This window comes from Cetorhinus maximus, chromosome 1, assembly GCF_964194155.1.
Source record: "Cetorhinus maximus chromosome 1, sCetMax3.hap1.1, whole genome shotgun sequence".
NCBI lineage: Eukaryota > Metazoa > Chordata > Chondrichthyes > Lamniformes > Cetorhinidae > Cetorhinus > Cetorhinus maximus.
In genome coordinates, this window is record NC_135879.1 from 28,619,694 (window position 1) to 28,631,940 (window position 12,247).

The window sequence follows — 12,247 nt, forward strand, 5'->3', positions numbered from 1 at the left end:
CTCTCACCATTTAGATAATATGCTTCTTTTTAATTCTTCCTGCCAAAATGGACAATTTCACATTTGCCCACATTATATGTACTCCATTTTCCAGATCTTTGCCCACACGCTAAACCTATCTATGTTCCTTTGTAGCCTCATGTCCTCTTCACAACTTACTTTCTATCTTTATGTCATCAGCAAATTTAGCAACCATACCTTTGGTCCCTTCATCAAAGTCATTTATATAAATTGTAAAAAGTTGAGACCTCAGCACTCATCCCTGTAGCATACCACTTGTTACATCCTGTCAACCAGAAAAAGACCCATACTCTCTGTAACCTGTTAGCTAGCCAATCTTCCAGCCATGTCAATATGTTAACCCCTACACCATGAGCTTTTATTTTCTGCAATAACCTTTGATATGGCACCTTACCAAATGCCTTCTGGAAATCTAAATACAGCACATCCACCCCTTTATTCACAGCATATGCAAGGCCTTCAAAGAGCTCCAATAAGTTGGTTAAACATGATTTCCCTTTCACAAACGTATTCTCATATGTATTTCTTTCACAATTTGTCAAGCCACAACATTTATGGAAGAAACTGTTTTTCATAGACTTTCAAGAATCTGACAAGGGGGTACCTGCATGCCAGTGACATTCCTATCTCTATCCACCAAGCTGAACTAAAGATATTAAGAAATATCTCCAGCATATACTTCAGACTAAAGGTTCTCAGGAGCCAGAGTTACCAATCACAAAGATCAAAGACACAATGGATTGAGCAATTACATAGAATGATTGATGAGGTCACGTCATCTAAGATAGTTATTACTTCAGCCAAGTACAACTTAGTAAGCACCCCAGCCAAAGTTCAAGAATCAATCGACTTGGATATGTCTTGCAGACAGTTGGGCTCAGGTTTCCAGTTTAAAATGTGGCCATTTAACTGGATAAGCCTTTTTCCCAGTCTATAGTCATGTAATAATACAGTAATGGGCTGTGCCAACAACAGTTACGGGGACTTATGTTATAATTTATTCCATCTCACTAAATGTTACATGAAAGATACATATGGTATGTTGTAAATTATGCTTCCATTAAAACTGATTTTATAAAAATACTGACAAATACAATATTTACTGAATTGTGGCTACCTAAGGTTCAATGCAAACTCATGGCATTTGCCAAGAGACAGGATTGAAATTAACTTTTCAAAGCAAACTATTTGAACAATAGTTTTTCCCTAGGTTTGAAAACGTTAAATCTCATCAATAAAGTGCATGTTGCTCAGTTGTATATTTTAAAAAACAATACAAACTCCATCAGACGGTATTAGTAGTTTTACATAGCATATGCTATGAAAATAAAGTGCTTTTTTTTGACTGTTCATATGCTGGTTAAAAACATTTACCCTAAATGTGTTTTATAAGATGTAATGAATATCACCAGATTTTGAAACGCAATAGAATTAAACCACTGGCATGCTGTTCATGGAGTCTCATTTCATACAAAATAATCCAATATTGAAAATGATCACATTCATAATATAAGTCCTCATATCCATAATGCAGACTTGGCAGTGCAGGGAAGTAGTTCTATGATCCAGATACAACATTGTGCGCTCCAGGGAATCATATGGCACAATCCTGGCTTTGTTTGGCCATCATCACTGCCCTTTTCAGCTGCTCATAAGTCACAAACATTATCACGTTCCAGCTCCCAAGGCGCAGATAAGAAGGAAGAAACCTAGAAGGAATGAACATTGATAGTGAATCCAGGGTATTTAGCATGTAGTGGGAGAGGAAAAGAGGATTAGTAATACATGACTGCCATAGGTCACTCATCCCCCAAGCAGGATAAGGATAAAGATAACATGTTGGTATTATTTTCATAAGGGAAAATAGGATGCTTTAGAAACAATAATGTTGAATATTCAAAATTATATAGCCAAGAAAAATACAGGCAAGCTAAGTAAGGGTCCTCTAAAATGAATGGGTAAGGCAATAAAGATGGGAAAAGTAACAAATTATACAAAGCTTGCAGGCAAATAGAAATGAGACAATGCTGGGAGGAAATTGCTACGATGGATTAGAAAGGATAGTAGATATATAAAGGGGAACGTAGAAATGAGCTCAGATAAAAATGTTAAACATGACTTTTTTCAAGTCTTGTATCTGGAAATCTGAAACTCTCTCCCCAAAAAGCTGCTATGACTAGGTCAATTGAAAATTTCAAAATTAAGATTGCTAGATTTTTGTTACTTAGAAATTACAGCACAGAAACATGCCATTCAGCTCAACTGGTTTATGTTGGTGTTTATACTCCTCCCACCCTACTTCATCTGATCCTTTCAGCATATCCTTCTATTCCTCTCTCTCTCCTGTACTTAGCTTGCTCCCCCTTAAATGCATCTATGCCAGTCGCTTCAACTACTCCATGTGGATGCAAGTTCCCCATTCTAATGGCTTACATGGTAAAGAAGTTTCTCCTGAATTTCTTACTGGATTTATTAGTGACTATCATATTTATTTCCCCTGGTTTTGAACTCCCCACAAGTGGAAACATCTTTTCCACATCTACCTTAAACTCCTTTTAATTATCTCTAATAAGTCAACTCCTCAGCTTTCCCTTTTCTAGATAGGCTGAACAAGATCTCAGCTCTTTCTTAATAGTTCTAAGCTCTCAGTTCCAGTATCATCCTTGTGAATCTTTTTTGCACAGGCAAGGGTATTAAGGGTAACAGAACTATGGCAGGTAAGTTATAGAGCAGCCATGATTTAAATGGCCTACTTCTGTTCCTATGTTCATATTGTTGTAAATGATCAATTAGAAAAGTTACATGTTAAAAATGTCAGAAATTAAAAAGGTAAATAGTTAATATAAATGCATTTGTTTTTAGAATTATTCACTAGAATTACTTATTAGTCATACTAATATGTTATCTAATTCTTGTACACCCAGCATCCTTGAGGATTTTCAAAGCTGAATAGGCAGAGATACTTGAAACATTGAGAGTCTCAAGACTATTAAATCCCCTGGGTCAGATAGAATATCTTCTAGGGTACTGATGGATACTAGGGTAAGAAGATTAGGTGGTTATTACAGGAGAATTAGTGAGCATTTTTCAGATTTTGCAGGATTGGAAACAGGCAAATGATTGATATTTTAGAAGGAAAACAGAACCGACAAATAGAACAGGCCCATTATCCTATAACCAATGAAAGGTAGAATAATTGTAAGGGCCAGGCTGGAGAAATGCCTGTACAACAAAACTTAAGAAACAACCAGAATAGATTTAAAAGAGGACAATCCTACCAACTGAACCTCCTTTGCTTCCCTTTGAATATTATAAAATTAACTAGATAGCCCACAATATCATTTATTTAAACCTTCAGGGAGTGTTGACCAAGTTCCACATGAAAGCCTTCTAATTAAACTAAAACCCACAGTGATCTAAGAGATAATATGGAATGAGATAAGAAATCTCTTAGAAGATAGAAAAGAAAGAGTACTTAGACATGTAATATCAGATGGGGTGAGGTGGGGGTGGGGTGGGGGGGGGGGTGCCTATAGGGAGATCTCATCCATATATCATGTTGAAATTCTCATCTTCAGACTTGGCAAAGCTAAATGACGTTATCTGGATTTGAAATGTGTTTTGCTTTGCATAAAACCAGGGTGAATATTTAATATGTAAATATGCTTCTGATTTCTCAGCTGGTTAAGTTGGCCAGTAGTTGAGTCAGAAAGCGGGATTTCCCTGGTTTCGATCCCTAGCCTGTGCTAAATTTGTTGATCTCAGCCAGGCCAACAGGAACGCTAGTGCAACTGGACCTCGGTGCCCCTAGACCAGGGAGAGAAAAAATAGCCAGGGTTCCTGTTCATGAACCTGTCCAGCAGTCCCTGCTAGAACCAGGAATGGTGTTCTGGTATGGACAAGATCAGGTTCAGCTGCAATGCCCCCCTGTTTGAATCGCCTACTGACATTCAGGGGTTACATTCACATGATGCTGTACAACTGACCCCAATAAGGAGGGGAGGGAAGAAAATCAGCAGATAAAGGAAGAAGAAACGAACAATCCTTTACTGTCAATTAGGTTGAACCAAATGAAGTTACCCTTTGTAAAAAGCTGTTGGTCCTTCCTTAACCAGCATGGTCCAAGCACAATTTAATGCACTCTTGTAGTGCCCAGGAGCAGAGTTCATGTATCTTGTCTTCACTACATCAACAGGAGAAGCTGCTACTGTCGCACAAAACCCTGCACCAAAGGCCGAGAGGAGGTGGCACGGAAGGTTATCTGCAAATTGGGACAAATTCTTATCAATTTCAGAGTTTGCATCTTTTCAAGTGAAGGCATGAAATTATTTTCAACTAGTACCTTCTATGTAAGGAATTAAAGCCCTTAATGAAGGTTTTAGGGCATTGTTAATAGGGATTGGGTATCAAGCTTTCTGGATTTAATTTGAAATATAGAAAATTAGTGTCTTTGTGAAAGCACATTATCAAAAGTTCTGGCTAAAACATAGTCAGCTAACTTCTATGTTTTGTTGCAGAAACTTTACGAAATGAAGATTTGAATTATTTGACACCTGAGCAACTTAATTCACTGATTTCAAATAATAAGGATAACCTTATTAATACTGCAAAACACCACGATGGGATAAAAGCTCTTTCGATCCATTCTTTGTTCTTGTAGTCTCACTATGAATCAAGGTTCATTATTATGCTAAAACTCCAGAGATAATGTATGCTTAAAAGAGCAGTGATGTACATGCTACTAAATACAAGTTCTTTGCCTGCAAGATAATTCCCTAAAAGCCATGTCAATCAATAACAGACATATCCTAATGTGAGATTTATAGTCACAAGTCAGGCAAGCATGTTTTTTTTTGTTGCTTCATACTAAATATTATCTGTTTTGCTCCAGCTGGTACATTTGGAATGGGGTAGTGGGGATGGGCTGGGATCTGAAAGTAAATTGGGCTGGTAATATTGATATCATATCAATTTTGAAACAAACCTAAATACTGGATAAAATGTTTAATTACAGCAGTGTGGAAATGGGTTAAGTGTCAAATACAAGTGACGTAGGTAGCAATAAATAGGGAGTTAGTTGTTTGCACTGGGTGCCACCTATGATAACATTCTCTAATCTATTATGTTATGTAGCAGCAGAGACTTGCCTTTCCTGTGTCTTTTTACAGTCTGTTAAATACACACCTTCTCCTGGCTTTTCCGCCAAAAATTCATATCCTCCCCAGGTACCTAAGTACAGCCCTGCAAATTAGGAGCAGGAGTAGGCTATTTGGCCCTTCGAGCTTGCTCCGCCTTTCAATAAGATCATGGCTGATCTGATTGTAACCTCAACCCCACATACCACCTACCCCCAATAACCTTTGACTCCCTTGTTAGCCAAGAATCTATCTACCTCTGCCTTAAAAATATTCATTGACCCTGCCTCCACTGCTCTCTCAGGGAAGGGAGTTCCAAAGATTCACGACCTTCTGAGAGAAAAAAAATTCCTCATCTCCGTCTTAAATAGGAGACCCATTATTTTCAAACTGTGTCACCCACAAGGGGAAAGATCCTTTCAGCATCCATCCTGTCAAGTCCCCTCAGGATCTCATACGTTTCAATAAGATAACCTCTCAAGATCATAGGTTAACCCCCTACCCGACCCCCTACCATCCCAGGATCAGTCAAATTATGGTGAGATTTCCTTGCACATGTGCAAAACACAGTGTAAGGTTGATGTAGACCGTGAATTGACACTAATTATGAGAGAAATTAAAAGGTGAGTCTGCCTTATCCCTCTTTCCTGACATTTCCTCTCTGGCTAAAACTTGTGCAGACTTACACTCTTCATTTCTGTCACTGCTTCCACATCTCCCCCTTCAATTCAAATCCAAAATGTAGATTCATCTTTTTGATTTAATTACGTAGTGGCAGAATACCATAGGCGTTTCTCAATGACCAGAACAATAATTACACCCGGTTTCTTCTTTTTGCATTAAAGTGAGTTCATTGTGACAAGAGGAGTAGGTAGGTACAAGGGGCCTTCCTCCCCAACATTATGCCCATTATAAAATTAGCCAACTCACAAAATGTAGCCCAACATTTCCACCTTGATTCAGTTTGCTAATGAGGCCGAGCCAATTACAATGCGACACAAAGAGCGCACTTTCTGGTCTTTATGTAGAACGCAGCGAGAAGGGGATCTAAAATGACATGTTGACTGTCAGCCCACCTGTCAACAGTTTGTTCCTCAGAATGGCCTCTTTAATGAGGTCGTAGGTTACAAGCTCCGAACAGTTGACAATGGCATTTCGAGTAACGTTGGGCAAAGTTCCTATAAGCAACGACAAACAGGGTGTGATTAACACGATTGAAATGCTACCAAATTCATGATGAGTCAGATAGCTCAATGTTACACACACCTTTCCAAAGTCCTCGAACTCCTTCTTCTTTCGCTATTGATTTATAGGCCTGAATTGTGCCATTATATCGTTTCGGAACACCGCGGAGGTTCCTTTGTGCCTGAAAGCGAACTTTAACCACATCGGTCGGTTGAGCCAGTAGTACTGCAAGTCCTCCTGTGGTACTCCCTGCTAGGAGGCGGATTCCCATACTGGCATCTAACGGAGAGGCAGGATTCATCAGTATGTCACATATTGCACCAAATTCATACTATGTACGAAAACATCTTTCTTTAAGTTGTGTCATTCAACAGGAGATATAATTTCCAGTTGTCTGTGATCCATACACTATTTTAAACATCATTAAATTGGAATTTCTTGCTAAAACAAAACTGAAAACAATAACGGCATTCCTTACATTACCGCACACCGACTGCTAAACCAACGTCTACAACTGTCCTTGTTTCATAGAGCACACTCATTGCATTAACTATCTTCCACCCGCAAATATTTGTTTAAATAATGTTCCCGCCGGTCAATTGGTACTTACGCTCATTCCCTCTGGTGTAAAATTGTTTTACAGAGTCATAGAGACCGATTCTTATTGAAGCGAAACTCATCTGTCTCTGGAGGCCGGCCACTAGTCCATTATACAAACTCCTCGGTCCTTCTGTTTTGACCATTGTGGCGACTGTCCCCCAAACGCCGTGGTATTTGATACTTTTGGCAAGTCTGGCCCCAGAGGATCCTGCAGTTTCTCCTTGAATCTAAACCACAGACCTGAGTTAATCTTGGGTACCATGAGAATGTTTCAAGTGAGCAGAACTGACGATGTTTTGACTCTTTCTAACTCTGGTCAATGTGAAATTCCTAACTTTGGTTTCCCGGCAAAATAATTAATCACGTGCAGCTTTTAACTAAACACATACAATTGGTCGAAAACCGAGTTTCATGATATATCTTGGAGAGAATAGAGCTAATTACCTGTAACCTGACTTTAGCCGTGTCTAGTGGGAAGGTGATGAGGTCAGCGATGCAGGCTGCTGTACCAGCGCTCAGGAACCGCACGCCAGGCGTTGGGGGCATGCTTGAAGGTTTCAACCCTACCATCTTGAATACAGGCTTTGCAAAGTACTAGAAAGAAATAATGCAATCACATTGTGGATGGTGCTGCCCAGGTTACAATCCGCTTCATTTAGATGATCCGGGTTTTTTGTCCATTGTTTGCTACAACTTATTTTTTAAAAAATCATTCATGACATTTAATTTGAAAGACTCCTTCCCATTTCGCATTGTACCTAACCATTTTGTCCTTCCATTGATCCTAATGAAATTTATCACAAATGCACAAACCTGTCCATAAGCCCATGGAATTCTCCGGCATCACGTTTTCTGAGCTATTAGCCTCTCCACCAGCCTATTCCCAAACCCTTCTCTTTCCCTGAAAGCCTAGATATGTGCTGGAGTCTGGTTCCACAGGCTCAGCCACCTCCTTCACACAGTGAAGCTATTCAAACAAGGGCATCATTAGCCAAAGCCTAATCTGGTCTTTGCTAACATCCCCACGTGTAAACTTAGTAGTTAGAGCCACTGATTGGATAGGGATCAGAAGGCAGGACCCTCTGTATGGGCCTCAAATGCAACACTGGCTTAGATCAGCAGAGGATGGGGATCCAGCCTGGAAGCTTGCAATCCAGACGATACATGGTGATGCACTTGCTCATTGAATCATAACGGTGTTTATTATTAGCTTCCCAATCTTATGGAACCAATTCCATGTCTGTGAGGGCATTTTCACGCACAAGCTACTTAGTCATTGGTAAAAACATTCCTGGAGTTTGGAAAACATGTTGGCCCGTAACAAAAAATTCAGCTAGTACATTGTACAATTGTTCCTATCCCAGTGGAAGCTACAATGAGAAATGTCTGACTGGTACATACCTTCAGTGGCTATGTACGTTCTTGCACTGTTCAGTAAAGAGTAATCCTCTGAGGAATTCTTCTCCCATGCCCTTCAAATGTTCTTTTATTGGAATGACCAGGACTCGGTGTAACAGCTCAGGGTATTCTGTCCTTTTATAACCAAATGATGCAACCAAAGTTCAACCGGTTGGGCGTTCCTAAATGGGAGGTGTGGACAGATTACCTTTACCAGCCCTGTTTGCCTCAGTTTCAGTGTTATGGCGTTGTTCCACCAAATAAACTAACGAGAAGCTTGGCTACAATTTATAATTTTAACCTTTAACTCGTAGAACGTTTATCTAAGTTCCCCAGGATATGGCTCCCAGAAAGAACAGATCTGAAGCAGAAAGATAAGAGTGTGGGGCGTTTTGGAGCTGCTGGATGACGTACGGAGATGATATGATCTTTTGTCTTTTATTACCAGTAAACATCTACTGCGAGCACTGTTACTGAGAACGAGAATCCAAAGCAAGTTAAGATGGGAGGACTTGGCAATCGGTCAACATTTTGCGAAAGGTGCAATGGGTTTTAAACCTTTTTTCGTAGATTTACACAAAGACGGATACCTGGTTGACTGCAGCCAAGGAAAAACCGCAGCTTTGATTGCTCAACAATAAATAATCTTCATATGGCACTAATTATGGTACGATGTGTTATTTTAAGCATGCTTATGGCCTGCCTGTTTTTTTCTGATAGTCAGGTATTGCTGTGCAATAAAACGTGCAAGTTGTCAAAGTCCTGAATTTTCTCAAACTGGAATTGTCCCCGCTGCATAATCAAGTTGCAACGAGAGAGAGAGAGAAAAAGACAAAGAGGGAGTCATGAATAAGAAAAGATGCAAAGCAAAACAACGAAATATGGAGCCAACGTTTCACAGTGTGGCATTTTGTGCACCTGGGGGAGCTGTTTTCTGCCCTGGGGCGGTGCATTGGCTTCAGGCCAATGAGATTGACGGGTTAACCCCTCTGGTGACGCCCGCTCTGCTCCCTCTGCGTCTCCAGCCCGAGTTGCCATTCGGAAAGGGGGTGGGGTGAGGGTGGTGGGGGGCTCGTACCGGCAGAACCAATAGCAGAGCAGTGTTCCGTGAGGCCAGCTCCAGGACTGCCAATAGCCAAGGGGCGGCCCCGGGAGGCCTGGTCCAGGACAGGAGGGGACGCGTTGAAGCTACTCCCCTGAAGGTTCAAACGGCTGAGTGCAAAGCTTTGACACAGTGAACCCTGGGTTACAGCTGGTCAAGGGCTTCCAGGGAGCTGAGTTCAGTCAAAGGGTTAGATGCAGTGTCTGCACTTGCAGTGTACGATTGCGCAATAAAAGTAAAGCCTTCTAGCGGCGAGAATAGCCAAAGCAGCGCCTGCCAACATTGGTGAAATATTGTGGGTAGCCCCGAATCGCAACGTCTATGTGGAAGTATATGCAACAAGCAGACGACAAATCTCATGTGTTAAGCCTGTCTCATTTTGCCCTGACTGACAGTCATAGATAAGTGTAAGATTGTTGAGTCACTTGGCATTCATAACCCTTAGCACCGATTTTTTTTATTTTACCGCTTTACTCAGTGAAATTACCTAACCACAGGTCAAACTTCAGTTTTATTACCGTGCATGACAGTGGCCGAATACCGGAGAACAAAGCGCCTCTTATTACCCCTACACCTAGCTGATCAAAACGAATTTTTTTCCTGTAGCTACATTATTCGACATAAGGTGCTTTAAAAAGTTCAAAATGCGGCACCATCAAAGGGAAGTGCTCCATACTAACCACCAGAAATTTAAAAAAAATCTAGTTTCTAATTAAAGGTGCATGGAATTCAAAATAAAATTTTTTTTAAAACTGCAAGTGCTGGAAATTTGTTGACCCTTCTTCAGAACTCGTGATTAATCTCAATATCTTCGTTTTATTTTACTTAAAACTGAAGCATTTACTGCCACGTTTCCTCATTAGGGATGGATTTAAGTTACACTTTTTGGGAATTCACACCGTTCTTAGAGAAAGATTGAAGTTCTGCGGATGCTGGAAATCTGAAATAAAAACAGAAAATGTTGGAAATGCTCAGCAAGTCTGGCAACGTCTGTAGAGAGAGAGAAAGGGTTAACGTTTCAGGTCTGTGGCCTTTTATCAGAACTCAATCTTAGGAGTCCGGCTAGGGAAGCGGGGTGAGGCGAATGTCGTTTTGATTCAATCACGGTCTGTGGGCATCCCCGGCAAAGCTGTAAAAAGGGACTGGCAGTAATGTTACGGGGTGAGTAATCCAGATGCTTGGACTGATGCTGCAGAGTTCAAATCCTACCACAGCAGCCAGGGGAATTTAAATTCAATTAATTAAGTATGTCTGGAATAAAGTTAGTCTCAGTAAGTTTGACCATGAAGCTACTGGAATGTTGTAAAACCCATCTGGTTCATGAGTGCCCTTACCCAGTTTGGCCTACATGCAACTCCAAACCCACAGCAATACGCTTGACTCTTAACCGGCCTTTGAAATGACTTAGCAAATCAATCAGTTCTGCCAAACCGTGATCGAAAAATCAAAGAAAATAAAGAGAGTAAGAATAAAACAGGACAAACCTAGGAAATGACAAATGTACACTCTGTCCAATCGACTCTGCAAAGCCCTCTTGACTAACATCTGGACCTGTGTCAAATTGTCAGAGTTGTGCCACAGACAAGTCAAGCAGCAGCCTGATATAGTTATACTCTGTCACGGCAATGGAAAATTGTGTGTGATGTCTACCTGTAACTTCACCAACTGAGCAAAATCATACTGAACTGTTTAAAGAGCACCTTTTTTTTTAATACAGGAAAAGACACTGACCAAAGATGGCTGCCACAAGTCAACTGATGTCTGGAATTGTAAGTCGACCACTTCTAAATAGTTACCATATGGATTACACTGCAGACATGCTGTGACATGTTGATCATGGAATTTCACACCTGAGGGTGTCAAGATCCACTTCAAAAAGGACTATTGAAAGAAATGGACATGTCATTTGTATCTTTATGAGGTTACCTCTCCAGTGGAGACCGAGAGTCCATCAAAACATTGGGGAACTGCTAGCCAGCCAGGATATACAGCCAACAGATACTCAACCCCCTTGTGGAAGATGAAAGAGCCCCATTTCCTGCTGGTTTCTATTATCTTGTAATGTGTCAAAAGTTTCTGAGATGAAATATAAAAACATAATTATTTGTTCTACAACATTGACAACAGCAGACATGGTAATTAGATTCCTTTGGAATGTACATCATGCAGGACTTTAAGAACTGGGGTTTGCCAAGCAGAGGAGTCTGGAGAAGCTGCTAATGGAGCAGTAAGGAATCTCTCGCTCTCTATCTCTTCCTGGGAATAAGTGTCGCACTCAGTTCAAGAAATCAGTGTACCTAAGACCTATAAATGAACCGAGATCTTGTAAGAATTGCAACATCTTCTACATCTACCTGCTCCAAGGAACCAGATAACTTCAATCAGCCACAACATTTAACAATCCACACCATAAAGATAAGCAAAGGACTTCTCACTGTATATTCTTTTAACTTTTATTGGACTCTTAACTTTCCCTTTTCCTTATACCTGTGTGTGTGTGTGTGTGTGTATGTGTGCATGTGTGTGTGTGTGCGTGTGTGCGCATGTGTGCGTGTGCATGTGTGCGTGTGTGTGTTTGTGACGTTGCGTCTTTTATTATTTTGCCTTGGGTTTAGTGGCTAATAAACTTGCACTTCTTTGCCTCAAGAAAACCTCATGATTGGCTCCTTATTGTTCACTGCAAAGATAGTAAAAAATAGATTTAGGATTTTGAAAAGGCATGGATGGGGAAAATGAATTTAAAAACCTTTGCTGCGACCAACTGAGGAAGGCTGAATATAGGGGAGCCAGTTCACTCCTCCTCACC

General features: G+C 40.5%; 1 protein-coding gene across 1 annotated transcript; it reads right to left on the bottom strand.

The window, feature by feature from the left end:
• Positions 1-996: 996 nt before the first annotated feature.
• ucp1 (uncoupling protein 1) lies at positions 997-8,597 on the bottom strand. Its single transcript, XM_078539110.1, has 7 exons — positions 8,343-8,597; positions 7,386-7,535; positions 6,952-7,168; positions 6,423-6,620; positions 6,233-6,334; positions 4,102-4,282; positions 997-1,730 (listed from the first exon to the last, which is right to left on the bottom strand). The coding sequence occupies exons 2-7, from the start codon at positions 7,509-7,511 to the stop codon at positions 1,616-1,618; spliced, it is 939 nt and encodes a 312-aa protein (XP_078395236.1). The 5' UTR covers positions 7,512-7,535; positions 8,343-8,597; the 3' UTR covers positions 997-1,615.
• Positions 8,598-12,247: the final 3,650 nt, after the last annotated feature.

Coding starts and splice junctions, on each gene's coding strand:
- ucp1 (XM_078539110.1), bottom strand. CDS start 7,511: ATGGTAGGGTTGAAACCTTCAAGCATGCCCCCAACGCCTGGCGTGCGG. Junction 6,335..6,422: donor AGTTCGAGGACTTTGGAAAG/GTGTGTGTAACA, acceptor CGTTGCTTATAG/GAACTTTGCCCAACGTTACT. Junction 1,731..4,101: donor CCAACAGCTTTTTACAAAGG/GTAACTTCATTT, acceptor CATTCCTTCTAG/GTTTCTTCCTTCTTATCTGC.